The 18,238-nt window shown below is 40.4% G+C and overlaps 1 protein-coding gene across 3 annotated transcripts in view; it reads left to right on the top strand.

Moving 5' to 3' along the window:
• PSEN1 (presenilin 1) overlaps positions 1-16,306 on the top strand; it is a 63,785-nt gene extending 47,479 nt beyond the window's left edge. For all 3 annotated transcript variants that reach the window (XM_079129830.1, XM_079129828.1, XM_079129829.1), the window contains exons 8-12: positions 696-794; positions 4,573-4,659; positions 7,173-7,346; positions 9,582-9,700; positions 11,699-16,306. In XM_079129830.1, the coding sequence (XP_078985956.1) occupies positions 696-794; positions 4,573-4,659; positions 7,173-7,346; positions 9,582-9,700; positions 11,699-11,854 (635 nt within the window). In that variant the 3' untranslated portion in view covers positions 11,855-16,306. The remainder of the gene's footprint in view (positions 1-695; positions 795-4,572; positions 4,660-7,172; positions 7,347-9,581; positions 9,701-11,698) is intronic.
• The last annotated feature ends 1,932 nt before the right edge of the window (positions 16,307-18,238 follow it).

Below are 18,238 nucleotides of genomic sequence, written 5' to 3'. Positions count from 1 at the left end.
CAGTTTTCAACACTATATATATTCTAATATTTGTGAAGTGCTAGAAACTGAAGAAATACTAAGCTTTACCATACAAAGAGGTATTAATTATTTTGTTTTGTTTAAATTTACTGCCCTCTTATTTCAAATATACTTAAGTAGTACATATGCTCACTTTCGTGGTGCTTGAGATGGAATCCAGGGCCTCACCCATTCTAAGCAGGTGCTGTTTATGGCTCAGCCCCAGCCCCAGCCCTATAGTGTTTTTTAATATGGAGATAGAATGAATCTCTTCTACTGTACATATTTTGAAAAGCTCAATATTTTGAGTAAAGCTTCTGCTTATAACTTACAGGTGAGATTTGTTTGGAAATGACTCATCCCATTTCTGCTTGTCATAGATGATTGGCAGCGGCTCTAGAACAGTTCTGTCTTACTGTTTCTGCCTCTTCCCTTCAAACTAAGAAGACATCCTAGAACCCAGGGATGATACTAAGCAAATAGCAGTCAAACCCCAAAAGCAGTTTTCACAGATCTTCTGTGGTTTTGTTAATTTTGTTCAGGTTTTTTCTTCCACCAGTTATTTCATATTCAATCTACATTTTTTTGCATAAAAATTAAAAATGCTAAGCCTTTTTCCTTGGTTAATTCCTCCCTAAACCCATTTAAATATTTAGCTGACAAATTTTATTGAATGCTTATTTTCCTCTTTCTAGATTTAGTGGCTGTTTTGTGCCCAAAAGGTCCACTTCGTATGCTGGTTGAAACAGCTCAGGAGAGAAATGAGACTCTCTTTCCAGCTCTTATTTACTCCTGTAAGTATTTTAGAATGATGTTGAATTTGTAATCAGATTAGAACTTACGGAAGTCAAATGTGTGTGATTATGATTATCATGGTGCCTTTTCTCACCTTAAACATACACTGTTGTTAATGGAGGTCCTGCACATCTCCTGTTTTCTTGCCTCTATTGTCTGCTACATTCCCATGGTTCAGGACTTTTCAATAAAGGTTGAAAGAAGAAATTTTTAGAGATGGAGAGCTATTTTTTCAGTTTAAAAATCTTAAAAATTATTGAGCAATAGGTACATATTTTGCAGGTTACTCTTGCCCTAATTCCAAAAAATTATACTGTTCATTCCAAATATATTGCTGTTTTTGTTTTTGTTTTGTTTCAGAGTCATACTGTGCTTAATCATTCTGTAAATATTGATCGAGAAGAGTACTAGATTAATTTAGAAATGCAGATTAGGGCAAGATCAAGGATGCGTTTGAGCGGGGCATAGTAGTACCCACCTGGAATCTCTGCTACTCAGGAGACTTAGGAAAATCAAAAGGTCAGGGCCAGCCTGGGCAACTTAGTGAGACTCTGCCTCAAAATAAAATAAAAAGGGCTGGGATGTACCTCAGAGTTAGGGTTTTGCCTAGCATGTGTGAGTCCCTGGGTTCCATCCCCAGCACCACGGCGGCTGGCGGGGGGCGGGGGGGATACCTTTGAGTGACTAGTTCAGATACCTGTGAGCTAGTTGGTGATCACTGGGGAATCAGAAAGTTCTTGTGCAGAAGAGTAATGTGAGCAGAGCTGAGTCTATAAGCTGACAGCACTGTAAGAGGACTCACAAGGTGTGCACTGAGATAAGGGGAGGCTTAGGAAGCATCACTGAGAGGGGATCTCCCTGATGGAGGCACTGTGTGCCTGAACTGTGGTATTAGCAGTGGCCATCCAGGGAGAGACTTGGCGAAAGGCTTTAGGGAGAATCATTGGTCCTTAGCAACTAAGGAGAGAAATGTTAAGCATGAAGAATGGGCAACGTGGAAGAAATTATTTTCTTGTTTGAGGGGTCTGCTTAGTTTCATGGACTTCTGTGCCTGATTTAGTTTGTGGGACTTGTGGGTCATTCAGAGAGAAATTTCCAGTAACAGTTCAGAAATGAAATTCGCTTGGGGAAAAGTTGATATTAGAGAAGCAGAGTTGAAGGATCTACACGGAGGTGGTAGTTAAGATCTGGAATGGGTGAGTGATTCAGATACAAATAGAAGAGAAGAGAATGCCAAGGGTAGAACTTTGTCAACTACTGTGTTTAGAGAATAAGAAAATGAAGAGAAGATACTAAAGGGAACAGAAGAAAATACTCATAAATTGAGAAAACTAGTGTTTTTGTTTTGTTTTGTTTTTATACTGGGGGTTTGAGCCCAGGAGTATCTACCACTGAGCCTAGCCCTTTTTATTTTTCATTTTGAAACCAGGCCTCACTAAGGTTCTGAGGCTAACCTTGAACTTGTGATCCTCCTGCCTCAGCCTCCCACTAGAATTACAGGTGTGGGCCACTGTACCAGGCAGGACCAAAGACAGTATTCAAAAGGGAAGGAAAACGTGTGTCTGTGTGTGTACATCTTTGTTTTGCTGGTGCTGGCAATGGATGTGCTGGCGTGGACAGAGAATGGGTGGTGAAGAAAGAGAGGTGTGGTAGATGTCACCCACTTCTTCAAAGCTTCCTCTGATAAGTTGAGAGGGGAGCAAGTCTGAATAAAGGTGTTTCCAGGAGAGGAAAGATTTCATCATTTTTCTCAGGCTGACAGGAATAAGTCAGTGGAGACCAGAAAGAAGGAATAATTCTTGGAAAAAAGTATTCGATAAAGCAGGTATAAATTGCTCTAAGAGCTCAGGAATAGGAGGTGGGTCTAGACAAAGGCCTAGGCAGCAGGAATCTGCGGTGAGGAGTTTCTCAATCATTAAGTTTGAGAGGTTTTTTGTTTTGTCGTTTTAAAGCCAAAATGTAAGAAAACCGCAACACTTACCAGAACTTTTCTCTGGAGTGTATATAAACATGCATATGGAAAGTTTTAAATCAATCTTGTCTGTTCTTTAAAAATACAGTCCTTTTATGCATTTTAATTCTCTCCCAGTAAGGTATTCAGTTTGCAAAAGGCTCTTATCCTCAAGACATGTGTGAACATGTTTGTTTGTTTTATCTCTGTCACCAGACAGGATAAATGTGTACCTAGCCTTTGAACTAATGACTTCTTCCTTCCTGCCACTCGCAGAGATGGTCGGTCCACTCTGGTAGCTAATCTAAATGTGAAGCCAACAGTTCTCGAGTTAGAGCATTTTGTGTGAAGCTTTCCTTTCACATCAAATAAATGCCTGCTGTTTCATTGCAAAAAAAGGCTGTAGAAATCTAAAACCATTGCTGGTGGAACTGCAAATGGGTGCAAACACTCTGGAAAGCAGTATGGAGATTCCTTAGGAAACCTGGAATGGAACCATCATTTGACTCAGTTATTTCACTCCTTGGTATATACCTAAAGGACTTAAAATCAGCATGTACATGTACATGCGACTGTACATGGCAGTCGCTCTCCTGTTTCTTCCTCATTTTGTTTTGTTTTTGCAGTGCTGGGGTAGGACGCAGGGCCTGATATATGCCAGGCAAGCACTGAGCCACATCCCCAGCCCTGTTTCTGTTCTTAGAATCTGGATATAGTTAAACAGTGGATTGCCTGGTGGATTATACTGTAATGGAGCTTGTTGGGTCTCAGCTTTACAAGGCCATGATGCATGAGAAAAGTGTGCACCTACTATGGAAGTTTCAACCTCTTTGGTTGTGAATTTCTTTTATGAGTTTTTCAAGAAGCCTAAGAGCATTAGGAACATGGGTGAAGTTATAGAACCATAGTGAGAAAAAGCCAGATGCACACAGATATCGAGCATCTTGTTTAAAATCTCTTACTATGACCAGACTAGCCTTCGGTTCCCACCATAGCCCTGTGTGGCACATTTGTTGATATTTTTGTTTTATTGTTGATGTATCATCAGGATAAATTCCCAGAAGTGGTTCTACTGGGTCAAAGGTTAATGTACCTGAAGTTTTGTTAGATGTTACCAAATTCCTCACCAGTGGAGGTTATACCATTTTCCATTCTGCCTGCACAATATCAGAGAGAAGCACCATTTTAAAGTATTAACCTTGTCCCTAGCTAAAGTGTGGTTGCGATGGGTGTGTGTCTTGATCTGTAGAGGTGTGCTGATACATCGTGTGTTTTACAAGGCACATAAAAGAGGCCAGTTGACTTCCCTTTTGTGTTCACTGAGTTTAACCTTTTATTTTTCTTACTACATGTATAAAACAATTTAGCATTATTGAAAAATCAAGTGAACTATAATGTGAAGGAAGTTAATCATCATGTGAGGCTTTTATGGGCCCATCTGTCCTTGAATTTAATTCCAGTAAGTGTTCTTCATCGATGTGTTCATGTTATCTTGGGACATTTGCCTTAGGACATGTAGCCAGTGTGTCTTGCTGGCCTGAATAGGTTTCCTTGTGGCTTTTGGGAGAGTAACAAATGCTGACAGCTTGGTGACAGCAGCTGCAGCACAGGGTCAACACTACAGCTCAATTTCAGAGTTTTGTTGTTTGTTTTTAATCTGTTAAAACCAAAGAGAATATTTTATGGTTTTTAATTCTCATTGTTAAGGATGCTTAAGCAGCATTACGAAGATTGGTGGCTTGTGTAGAGAATGGCCTGCTATTTGTTCATAGTTTCCTTCTGTGTTGATACGTCTTACCTGGAATTTTGTTTTTCTCAACAAACAGCAACAATGATGTGGTTGGTGAATATGGCTGAAGGAGACCCAGAAGCCCAAAGAAGGGTGTCCAAACACTCCAAGTATAATACACAAAGTAGGTGACTTTTATTTGGTAATATCCTGGTTTTGTGGGGTCATTGTCATCACATAGACTAATAGTGGGTTATAAAAGCATTGGTTTTAACTTCTTTCCTTTGGTCATAGACTCCTTTGAGAATCTCCTGAAAAAACTATAGTAATGCTCAGTAAATACACAGATAAATATTAAAGGAGTCCACATACCTCAAACTCAATCATCCAGTCAAGGCTAAGATTAAGATTAAGATTAATTAAGATCAAGGTTAAGATTCTGCATTAAACAATTATTAAGAATATAAGTAACAATAAATGTTGGCAAGAGTGTAGGGAAAAAGGCACGCTCATACATTGCTGGTGGAACTGCAAATGGGTGCAAACACTCTGGAAAGCAGTATGGAGATTCCTTAGGAAACCTGGAATGGAACCATCATTTGACTCAGTTATTTCACTCCTTGGTATATACCTAAAGGACTTAAAATCAGCACACTAGTGACTCAGCCATGTCAATGTTTATAGCAGCTTAATTCACAGTAGCTAAGCTATGGAAACAACCTAGGTGCCCTTCAATAGATGAATAGATAAAGACACTGTGGTACATATATACAATGGAATATTACTCAGTCATAAAAATAATGAAATTATGGCATTTGCTGCTAAATGGATGGAACTGGAGACTATCATGCTAAGTGAAATAAGCCAGTCCCCCTACCCTGCAAAAAAAAAAAAAGTCAAATGTTCTCTCTGATATGTGGATGCTGACTCATGATAGACGGGGTGGAGGGTTGTTACTAAGTAGGACAGGTTTCCTATGTTCATTTATGAATACAAGATTCCCACAAGAATGGAAAGTTATACTCCATGTATACATGATATGTCAAAATACATTCTACTGTTATGTGTAACTAAAAAGAACAACAAAAAGTATTCTGCCATTAAATCATAATACCAGGTTAGAAAGGTTCAAGTTGAGGCTGTGATTTAAAAAAAAAAAAAAAAAAAAAAAACCTAAACTCACTCTGGACACCATGATGCATGCCTGTAATCCCAGCTATTCAGGAGGCTAAGATAAAATGATAATTTAGCAAAATCCTGTCTCAAAAATTAATTTTTTCTTTTTGGTACCAGGGATTGAACCCAGGGTTGTTTAAACATTTAGCCACTCTGCCGCCCTCTTTAATTCTTTATTTTGAGATAGGCTCTCGTTAAGTTTGTTAGGGCCTTGCCACATTGCTGAGGCTAGCTTTGAACTTGTGATCCTCCTGCCTCAGCCTCCCAAACCCTGGAATTATAGGCATGAGCCACTTTGCCCAGCTCAGAATAAAATTTTAAAAGGTACTGGGGTATAACTCAGTGGTAGAGCATTTGCCTAATGTGTACAAGGCTAGCACTGAAAGAATGAGAGAGGAAGAAAAAATGTATTGTTGACTTCACTATGTATTTTAATTATTTTTTAATGTGTGGAAGTTTCTCAAAACTGTCATACTCACCATTTTCAGTCAGCTCACCATTTTGTTGTAATGGGCCATTTATAACAAAATGACTGGCCCATAAGGAAATTCACAGCCTGCCCCCACCACCGCCAGTGAATCCACTTTTATAATTTAGTCATTAAAGCCAGTGGTGTGTGCCATCAGGTTGCAAGTTTGAAGAAGAAATGCATTCTCTCACGTGACAAAGTCCTGTGGCATAGGGGTCTGTAGGGTTGGTTAATCTACCAATTATTGGTATTAAAAAGGGCCCAGGGTCTTTCCTCCTCCTCTGCCATCTTTAGTGTCTGGAGTGCTTCAGCCCACTGCTCCTCACGGTCATGACAACTACAGTCACAGGCTTCGTGTCCAGGTAGGTCACACACAGGGAAAGAATGAAATGGTTTTTTTCCTTGGAAAGAGGCAGAAAAATTTCTTCAAGTTCCCCTGGGAAGAGGAATGATGGGGTTGCCGTGCTTGACATGGCTTGATTGGTTTGCCACCAGATTTGTGTGGGCAAGCAGTGGAAACCCAAGCAAACTAGAACTCTGCCCTCAGGAAATAAGAGAGAGACGACGGCTCCTGGATAAGCTTAAGCTGTGTTAATCAGTTTTTAGTTGCTGTGACTGAAATACCTGACAAGAACTTAGAGGAAAAAAGATTTATTTTGGCTCACGGTTTCAGAAGGTTCAGTCTGGTTGGCTGGCTTCAGGGCAGAAACATCATGGTGGAAGACTGCAGAGAAGGAAGGGACCAGAGAGAAAAACCCTTTCAGGGCACACCCCCAGTGACCTACTTTCTCCAACTGGGCCCCACCTCCCCGTAGTCTGCTCAGCCAGCAATGGATTTATCCACTGATGAGGTCAGAGCCCTTTGATTCTGTCACTTCCTAAAAGCCCCACCTCTGCACACAGGATACTTTGCAGGTTATTCCAGATCCAAACCATGCTTTGTGGTTCAAGAACTTTGTAACCATGTCAGTCAGGTTGTTATTGTTTCCATGTAGTTTTCTTAATGAAAATTTTCTAACTATTAGAGCTGTAATTTCCACTTTCTCTTGAAGGCACAGAAAGGGAGGCACAGGACAGTACTGCAGATAATGATGATGGTGGCTTCAATGAAGAGTGGGAAGCCCAGAGAGACAGTCATCTAGGGCCTCATCGCTCTACAGCCGAGTCGCGAGCTGCTGTCCAGGAACTTTCCAGCAGCATCCTAGCCAGCGAAGATCCAGAGGAAAGTATGTGCACTTCTGTATGTTGCAGAGTCATGGATTTCTCTAGGTGCTGCATTATCAACCTCTCAAGAATAAATGAATTGAGAGCATGACCATTACTCTCAACCACATTATGGCTTTTAGTGGGAAATAGTTAAAAGACCAAATTCTGATTGTGACTACTGTAGTCGGTATAAAGTGGTCTCCCAACGTGATTTTAATTTGCATTTCCCTGATGGTTAATGGTGTTAAGTGTATTTTCCTGTGCTTTTGGCCATGTGTCTATTTTCTTTGGAGAACTATTTAGATCCTTAGCTCATTTATTGTCTTTTTATTATTATCATTTTTAATATTTTTTAGATGGACCCATACTCTATTTATTTATTTATTTATTTATTTATTTATTTTATGTGGTGCCGAGCTTTGAACCCACTCCCTCATACATGCTCCACCACTGAGCGCCAGCCCTAGCGCATCTTTTTATTATTGAGTTGTAATCATTCTTTATATAGTCTAGATCCAAGTCCCTTATCAGATAAGTTATTTATAAAAATTTTTCTTATTTTTTTTGAAATTTTGTAGGTTGTCTTTTTTCAGCTTCAAATGTTAGTTTCTTGGGGCTGGTACTGTGGCTCAGTGGTAGAGTGCTTACCTCGCACATGCAGCGCACTGGGTTTGTTCCTCAGCACTACATAAAAATAAAGATATCGTGTCCATCTACAACTGAAAAATATTGTTTTAAAAAAAAAGTTAGTTTCTTATAGCACTTAACATTTGAAATCCTAAGTCTTAAGTCTAGCATTTAAGTCCCTATATGTGCCAAGAAGTTTTCCTGTACTATTTTTGACTCTGATAGCAACCCTATGAATTCCCATCTCAGAACAGAAAAATTTGAGAATTGAAGAAGAATGTTTAGAATTGAATAATAAAATAATAACCCAAATTGAAAATGGAGAAATGCTTTGAACAGACCTTTCACAAAGTCTGGAGATGTCACTCAATGGTGCGGTTCTTAGGATGCACAAGACCTGAGTTCAGTCCTGAACACTGCAAAATAAAGTAAATAAATAATAGACCTTTTACCAGAGGAGAAATATAGTGACTAATTAAAGTGCGTAAAAATATACTCAACATCATTAGTTGGGATGGCTGTGATCAAAAAGACTAATACCACGCACTGGTGAGGATATGTGATAAAACAGAAACCCTCTTGCTTTGCCAGCAGGATTGTAAGCTGATGTAACTAGCGTAGAAAACAGTTTGGCAGTTTATTGAAAAGCTAAAGCTAAATTTATCATATAAGCCAGCAATTCTTCTCCTAGGAATCTACCCAATGAAAAATGAAAACTACCTGTGTCCATAGACTAAAGTATACAGATGTTCATAGCATGATTCATAGCCCAAACTAAAAATACAGATGTCCAGTGACTAGTCAGTGAATAAACAAAATATATAATATACAATGGAGAAGTATTCAGCAGTAAAAAGGAACCACAGGACTGTGGATAGAGATCAGATATAGAGAGAAGACAAAAACTACAGACACTTGTAGTATCATGGATAAATGTCAAAAACACTAAGTGAAAGAGACCAGCCATAAGACTTCACTCATGGGCCTGGGTCTATGTATATGAAACCTCTAGAAAAGGCAAATTTACAGAGGTAGAAAGTAGATGAGGAGATATTAACTATAAATGGGTTCAGAGTACCTTCCTGGGGGATGGAAGTGTAGACTGTGAAGATGGTTGTCAGCTTTATACATTTTCCACTCTCATTGAATCACACTCTTACAATGGGTGGATTTTATGAGAGAGTATACCTTGGTCAAACCGTTTAGGGGCTCTTAGGAGGATTTATTAGTACAAGTCCTGGGTGTAAACTAGGTATTCAGTAGATGACAATTATGTTTGGTGGTGGCTTGTAACAGCAGCATCTGTTGAGACTCTAGAGTCATTGACATACAATCTGAAACTCCTATTGTAGAAAACCTAGCAGAAACTTAATTTTGTCTGTCATTTACTGACTTCTTTCAGTGCAGGGTTATATTTTTGTTGTTTGTTTGGTTTTTGAGACAATCCCACTGCCTTGTCCAAGCTGCTCTTGAACTCCTGGGTTCCAGCAGTCCTCTCACCCCTGCCTCCCAAGGAGCTGAGACCGCAGATATGCACCACCTTGCCCAGCTCAGGGTCCTGTTTTTGAATTATGAAGTCACAGCAAAGAAAGACAAACTTTTTTACATTTGTAATCTTTCCTTTTTAGGGGGAGTAAAACTTGGATTGGGAGATTTCATTTTCTACAGTGTTCTGGTTGGTAAAGCCTCAGCAACCGCCAGTGGAGACTGGAACACTACCATAGCCTGTTTTGTAGCCATATTAATTGTAAGTATACACTAATAAAAATATGCCAGGGCTCCTAATGTCAGAATTTCTAGTTCTCTATCCCTTCACGACAATTCGCTTTTAATCCCACATGAGCCAAGAGTACCAGTCACCCCAGAAGTGTTTTCAAAACACAGATTATTGGCCCTCACCTGAATAGTTCTCCACTCTGGCCACACGTTAAAATTACCTGGGAGCTTTTAAAACTGATCTCTGCCCTGAAATATCTCATTTAGTTTGTTTTCACTGTGTTGTTTTAAAAAGTTCTCCAGGAAATTCTGTGTACTTCTGATAGGAATCACCATACTGAGTTCTGCATAGCTCAGCATGAAATGGGCTCTGCTTGAGCTTAGTGTTCATGGGCCAGCAGAGCCTCTAGTCCCTGGACTGGTCACCAAGGATTTGGCTATTTCTGCACTGAATGACACAGTCTGCAGTGTACAGTGTTACTTCAGGCAACAGGTGTGAAGCAAGAGTCTTAAGTCAAATCACTGCTTGGGCCCAGGTTGATCTTGCTTCTAGGGCCATATCATGGGAACCTTGAGGCCGTCAAGATTGCGATTTAAGTAAATAGCCCATAAAATATTCTTTATTCCTCCTTTTATTTCTTATTGTGACATCGTTGACATATAGTATGCAAGTGAAATTAGATGAAAGTTTAGGTAAGAGCCTTTATGTGGTTTATTTTATGGTCACTTATGGATTTATGTTATAACCAGTTAGAATTTTCACGCACTTTATTTCTCTTTTGAGATGAGTTTTCTGACTTTGAAAGCATTTATTGGCTGTGTATATTTTTGCGGGGGTCAGGGGAGTGCTGGGGATGAAACCAGGGCCTCGTGCATGCTAAGCACATGCTTCACCTCTGAGCTGTACCCCAGCCCTTGTCATATCTTTCAAGATGAAAATTACTTATACTAAATAAATTGAAACAGTGCCAGGCTTCATGGGCAGAGTCTCAGTAACTAAGATGAAAAATGAACCATATGTTGAAGCTGCTCTGTTTATGAGAAAGCGGTATGTACCCCTCATGCTGGTTTTCATCATTAGACGGTTCTGTGGGCAGCTCTTTGTCCCCACATGGCATAAGAAATGCTCTTCACCTCTGGGATTTTAACCAGCCAAATTAAAATCACATATGAAGTAGGCCTACTTCATATTTTAGATAGAAATTTCAGGTTTTTTTCAAAATAAATTTTACTTATTTTCAGATTTATTTTTATTTACTTATTTTGTGTGTGGGGGGGGGGGTGCAGGGGATTGAACCCAGGGCCTTGTGCATGTGAGGCAAGCCCTCTACCAACTGAGCTATATCCCCAACCCTTTTTTTTTTTTTTTTCGTACTGGGGACTTAACTCAGGGGCATCACTGACCTACATGTCAGCCACTTTCTTTTTATTAATTAATTAATTAATTAATTAATTTATTTATTTATTTTTGCAGTGCTGGGGATCGAACCCAGGACCCTGTGCTTGTAAGGCAAGCACTTTACCAACTGAGCTACCTCGCAGCCCCTATTTTTTTTTTATTTTGAGGCAGGCTCTTACCAAGTTGCTTCAGGCCTCACTTGAGTTGTTGAGGCTATCCTTAAATTTACAATCCTCCTGTTTCAGTCTCCTAAATCACTGAGATTACTGGCATGTGCCACCTCAGATTCTATTCTTTTCCTGGAATTAGGGAATAAAATATCAACGTTGTGTACCTAGGGAGCTCTGTATAGCAAAAGGAACATGAATGTGGTTTCTTTTTATCAAGAAGCTACATTTTTGGTAGAGCATGTCCTGAGTTCAATCCCCAGCACAGAAAGGAAGAAGGGGAGGAGGGAGGGATGTTTGCTTGTTTTTTTCACAGCTCTTCTTCCAGATTTGATGAAATTTTGTGCTAAAATTTAACCCAAAGTGAAATATTCAGTTAACCAAAACTTGCTATTGAGTTGTCATGTGTGAAGATACCTCCACAGTCATGTGTGAGCGTGTGCCTTTCCTGTCTTCTCCGCAGGGCCTGTGCCTTACGTTATTACTCCTCGCCATTTTCAAGAAAGCATTGCCAGCTCTTCCCATCTCCATCACCTTTGGGCTTGTTTTCTACTTTGCCACAGATTATCTTGTGCAGCCCTTTATGGACCAATTAGCATTCCATCAATTTTATATCTAGCATATCTGCAATTAGAATCCCATGGATGTTTCTCCTTTGACTATGATAAAATCTGGGGAGGACAAAGGTGACTTTCCTATGTCCATATCCAACAAAGTCAAGATTCCTAGCTGGACTTCTGCAACTTCCTTCCAAGTTTTCCTGACCACCTGCACTATTGGACATTGGAAGGAGGTCTACAGAAAACGGTTTTGAACGTATTTTCATCATGGTGGACTGTGTCCCTCGGTGCAAAAACTACCAAATTTGAGGGACAAGGACAAGGAAATGTGATGGGCCAAGAAGTTGCTGAGCTCCACCAGCAGTTTGACCCTTGGTCATGGGAGACTCTACCAACACTGCGAACTCTCAGGACTACCATTACCATGAGCTAAATGAAGTGGTTTCAGCCAAACAGAACTTTCATCTTAAACTACATAAATCAGCCTAATAAATCTGTATTAACTGAATTCTGAACCTTTCAGGAGGTACTATGAGGAGAGCAGGCACCAGCCACAAAATGAAAGGGTGGAAAGGGACTTGAGCTTTCACTTTCAGACTCTCTTGATGCAGACTTTAATTTTAAAACAAGATAGTGTCCCCCCTACTTTGAGTCACATCAGAGGCGTAGGTTGGTTTTGACGATTTTTGTTCTCAGGCACTGAAACTCGCCACCATCTCTGGTGGCCATTTCTGTCCAAGGCCAGTCTGAACTTATGCTTTGTCCTTGAAAGTCTTAACCTCAGGTTCCAAATTCAGCAATTTCTGGAAATAATGGAACTGTTGCTCAATGATTCCCTATCATCCTTAAGTCAGTTCTGGATTTTCCACCAAATTGCTAATTTTTACACACACTTGTAAGTTCATTTGTCCCAGATGCCTCCTCTGCTCCCCATCTTTCCCTTCGTCCCCCCCAGCAGTTCTACAGCAGTGAGGCAGCTCTGTGCTGGTAGCAGGTGATCCCATTAATCCCATTTACTCTTTGTATGATGCGAAGAATGTTATAAATCAGTGCTATCAGCCTTGCTGTCTCCACTCTTGATAGCAAGTATGATGTGTGCCCAAAGACAGTAGAATTAAAGAAGAGTAAAATGGCTGGTGAAGCACTTTCTGTCCTGGTTTTTCTTTTGTGACTACAAGCCACTGACTCTGACACTAGGTCAGAATTTGAATTAGGACCTGGGGATTTGGCTCAATGGTAGAGCACTTGCCTGGCATGCATGAGTCTCAGAGTTACATTCCAAACACCACCAAAAAAAAAAGTCACAGAATTAGAATTAATAACCCAATCCTTGTGGATTATGTTTATGAACCAGTTGTAGAATTACAAAGCAAGAGTTTGGAGAATGTATTATTTTGCTTGACCAGCCGTAGGAGGACCTGGGGTCTGAGAACCAGCTGCCAAGAGGAGAGAGAAGGGGCCTTCCACAGCCAAGGGGCAGAGTGAGCTCACAGCCCAGGCAGGCGGATGTGAAGGAAGAGATCAGGTGGTTCTTCAGAAACCTCACAATGGGTGCTTTGTGGTCTCTGCTGCATCACCTTCATCTCCATGTGCCTTTGTGTGAACTGAGCAGTGGAGTTGCTGGCTGAGTCAGTGTTGTGTACAGTTCAGTCAGACAAAACACAGAAACGGAGCCAGCAGCCTGGTGGGCACATGGCACTTCTAGGTGAAGCCCTGCAGGGCCCAACCCTTACTTTCCCAAAGAGCCCTTAGCCATGGCCAGGAGACTGTAAGCCTCTGTGACAAGCTGTTTCCTCCTTGGCTGAAGAAGGCTGGCTTTTGCGCTCTGGCCTGCTGCTTTCTCTGCCAGCCTCTTAGGTGATCCCATGGGGGGTTCTCTCTGGAGTTCAGAGTATTGTTTTCAGTCGTGGAACAGCCCTAGTAAGAAACTAACTTCAGGGGATGTAGCTGGGTGGTAGAGCACGTGCATAGTGTGTGCGAGCTCTGGGTGCAGTCCCCACACCACAAAAAATGGCACTTTAGGAGTATTGCACTGGTATTGACCTCAGTGTCAGTTAAAACTGGCTCATCTCAGGCAATTGAGAAGAGCAAGAAAAATAAGAGCTACGCAGGGAAAGAGTGGGGGCTTATGGTGACAGGTTCTATCTTTTTTTTTTTTTTCATTAGCTCACTTTTACCAAGGTCTCTCTTTTTTTAGGTTGGCAGTATAGCTCAGTGGTAGAGTACTTGCATCGGCCTAGTGTGTACAAGGCCCTGGGTTCAATCCCTAGTACCACACCAAAAAAAATAAATAATAATAAAATTCTTTTTCTGCTCTCAGGCAGGTAGCAGCATGGGTATTGGCCTCTGGAAAGCACAGCTGCCACCAGCTGACCCCCACCCCAGGGTGTGATTCAAGGCGTTCTTGTAGTGCTAACACAGTAGTTTGTGTAAGGGTCCCAAGTGTGTTGTCTCTTTCACGACAGAATATGTAATTGCCTGTGTGTGTTTCAGTACGTTCTATGTATTATTGCCCCATGGAGAAAGATGGCAGTAATTCTGTCTTGAGTTTGAACCACATCTGGGCCATCATAAGACAGCATACAGAGAACCCATCTCATTTCTTTTAGTCCCTGATCTCAGACAGAACTTTTCCTTCAAACACTGTTTTCAGGAGCAGTTCAGTCATTCTGAAATATCAAAGTGCTAGTCTTCCACCACAAAAAATAGAATGTCACCAGAGGAAACAAGCAGTTTCCCTGAGGCTGTGCCATCACACAGGAGGGAGGTGACTGTGAGCTGATGGCTAAGGCCAGCCAAACTGAGAGAAGAAGACAGGAAGAACAACCACTGTGTCTGGGTCTGACCACCTACAGAATGCAGAGTGTTTACATATGAATGTCACTAACTGCCCAGTGAAGTGCCAGCCATATTTGGAAGACTGTAGACTTGCCAAAGGAAGTACTCACCTTCCTGTTTTTGATTTTTAATAGGTTAGTGTGCAGTCTAAGGGTCACAGCTCTTAACTCTCAATGACTAAACTTTCAATGAAAAAAAATGAAAAGGTTTCTAGGCAACTAGGAAGAACACAGTTGTAAGAAAACAATTTATTAAGCTGGGGGTGTGGTTCTGTGGAGCACTTGCCTGACATGCACGAGTCCCTGGGTTCCATCCCCATCACCAAAAGAAAAAAAGTGGCTGTTGTTTTTTTTTTCCCTACTTTTAGACTTGCAGCTGGAACCTCTTGTTTTCTGACATTTGACAGCTTTGACTTTCCTAAAAGACAGTATTTGTCAATAACCACTTCTCCCGGTTATCATTACTGAGGGTTTTTAAAATTGATGCTATGAAGTTGACTTAATTCAGAAACCAATCCTTTCAGTAAAGTACTTATTCTCTCAGTTTGCTTTTGGTGGTCTATAAAGAACAGTCTTACCTGCTGTTCTCACCTCCAAGGGTATTCTGAAGACTGAGTTTGGACAGATACTTGGAAAGTGGTTTTGCCCTTGGAATGGAAACAATACCATATTACCATTGTAAGTCTGAACCCCAAAGTGATCCTTGTGATCTTCTCACTTTTTAAATTCAAAACATATACACACAGGAGATTAAAAACACTGGCTTCAGCCCTTCAGAACCCCCACTAAACTTGCTGACCAGAGTAAGGCTGCATTACACTTGAGTCTCAGCATCATTTGCATGCTAGCTTCTAAACAAATCATCCTTTGATTTGTTTATTACAAAGCACCCTGGTGCTGAAATGAACCCCTTTTTTGAATATCAAAGCCATTTCTCAGGGCCTTGGGTGGCAGGTTGCCTCTTAAGGATGCAGGGTCCACCCTGGGCCCTGGAATATGGTGCTGGCACTTCCTCTTGGTCTGAGTAGCAGGAAAGACTTCCCAAGAAAGCAATTTTCCTTCCAAAACACATAATTGTTCAAAGTAGGCAGTTTCAAAATCAGCCGCATACAGTAGTGAGCATAGGATTGTCTTGTTCACAGTGAGACGGGAGGTGGGGGGAATAAGGGTTTCAGAAAGATCATTTCTTCCATGCAGTTATTGCTTGGTTTCTGCTTCTGTGAATACTTACTTGTACATAATTCAGATACACTGTGAATTCAACTTTTTTACAAATGCCTTTCAAATTTTGGTAAATTATTTTGATAGATGATTACAGGTTTTCCTGTATTTGTCAAATTGAGACCATGTATCCAGCTGTGCTAGTTTTCTTATATGAAAGTATTATGAAGTGTAACTGCAGACTGTTTAGCTATCAAGACAGTTTAGAAACAAATGTATTATTTCTATGCACTCATAATAAAGTGGGAAGGATTATAGCATGCCACACCTCTGAATGGTATAACATGACATCTGTTAATAACAACTACAGTCAACTCTCCATATCATTGGATTATGCAGCTGTGAATTCAATTTAGGATTGAAAATATTTGGAAAAAATTGCTTCTGTGCTGAACATGTAAAGAACTTTCTTCTCTTTATTTCCTAAACAATAAAATACAACAATTTACATGACATCTAAATTGTTTTATAAGCAATCTAGAGATGATTTAAAGTATGTAAAGGATATGCATAAATTGTATACAAATGCAACACCATTTTATTGCATCTGTGGATTTTGGTATGCAGGGCCCTGTACCAGACCCCATGGATACCAAGAAATAAACCTTAAGGCTTAGTTTCTGAAAATTATTTTTTCTAGAAATTTTCACATTAAATAACCAAAACAAATTATAGGGGCTGGGGAGATAGCCCAGTCGGTAGAGTGCTTGCCTTGTAAGCACAAGGCCCTGGGTTCAATCCCGAGCACCCCCCAAAAAAAAAAAAATTATAAACATACAGGACATGTATGTTTCAGTACAACACACATATTTCATGTGCTGGAGGATTATCTTTAGAAATTACTGGGGCTGATGGTATAGTGCAGAAGTAGTGTAAGGCCCTGGGTTTGATCCCCAGCACTAAAAAAGAAGGGGTAAAAAGAAAGGGGGGAGAGAAAAAAATTATTACACAAGTCACACTAATGGGAAAAAGCAACATTATTAACATAGTGTGTCCTCCCCATCCCCTAACTGTACAAAACCTTTTGTTAAAAAAAGGAAGTCTTGGGGCTGGGGAGATAGCTCAGTTGATAGAGTGCTTGCCTTGCAAGCACAAGGCCCTGGGTTTGATCCCCAGCAAACCCCCCCCCCCCCGCAAAAAAAAAAAGGAAGTCTTGCTTAGCACATATAAATAAATAAAAGTTCATCCAGAACTAAAAAAAAAAAAAAAAATTTTTAAGGAGGTAAGCTGTACAATGTTGGGAATAATTGATCAGAAATAAGTTTGTAGCAAAAAGCAAAAAACAAAGCAAGAACACAACAGTCGGCATTGTCTCCAGAAGAGGTGGATGTGTTCCTGGCTGAATCAGCTGGGCTTCTGGAAGAGGGGGTGTGCGCTCACTCCTGTGGGGATTGGCGGCATCTCTTTTCCCTTAGGTAGAGAGGCACCATGATTTGCCATATCTTTTGGGAGAGGCTTCCGATTTTAGGAGCCCTGACAGTGGTGCTTTTAATGGGAACACGGAATGATGTCGAGCAGGATTGAGAAGCAGTCATCGTGAGGCTGGATTTCCTGCATCACTAAGCAAGTGCGGTGGTTCTTCTGTCATCCGATTTCACAGCATTCTCTGAGGATGCTTCTGTGTGCTGTGTGTGGAGAAGTTTAGGATCTGGTTAAAAGTGAAATGACAGCATACACAGAAATTCAACTCAGAGTAAGGAGGATCCACAAAAGACCAGGTTTAAAAGAAAAACTTTAAAAGAAAAAGATGAAGTTTAAAGTTAGAATTTTCTTCAGAAACAGTTTTGAACAAAGTTTGGAAAGAAGGGAGGAACCTGAATGAGCCAAGAAGGTGAAGACTGTCTACTAAAAACAAAATCAGGAAGGAAGAAGTATGTGGAGACAGCCACAGATAACCATTGTTATTTTTAATAAAGATGATTTATACAAAGGAAAATCTAATAAGCTAACCACATTGGTTTCCGTATTTATTAGAATGTACTTCCTTCATTAAGTGACTTATAGAAATGATAAAGGATGGTGACCTAATCTATCACAGGGGGCTTTCAACATGTGCAGTATCTGATGCTTGATAAAGATTCATTTCTGTCTATGGTCTGGGCTTTGTATAGGGGTGCCCTGTCCTAGAAAGAGGGGAGATGGGAAGAGCCCCAGGAACCAGATTTGTTGGAGTCCTAGTTCTTAGGAGAAGAAGTGATATATTCTTGCTGCATTTGTTTCTGATTTTTTATAAAAGAATTAAAGTATTTGATAGAGCTATATGTAATCTGTCAAACTAAATAACAAATGGCAAGGGATTCTTCAGAAATAAGTTTGTTTAGGAATAACATTATAATGAGAATAGGTGTGATTGTATCCAAGGAGGCAAAGGAAGACACAGGATTT

This window comes from Sciurus vulgaris (genome assembly GCF_902686455.1).
Source record: "Sciurus vulgaris genome assembly, chromosome: 2".
Lineage (NCBI taxonomy): Eukaryota > Metazoa > Chordata > Mammalia > Rodentia > Sciuridae > Sciurus > Sciurus vulgaris.
Note: the sequence above shows the minus strand (reverse complement) of the source record. Positions and strands in the feature narration are given on the sequence as shown.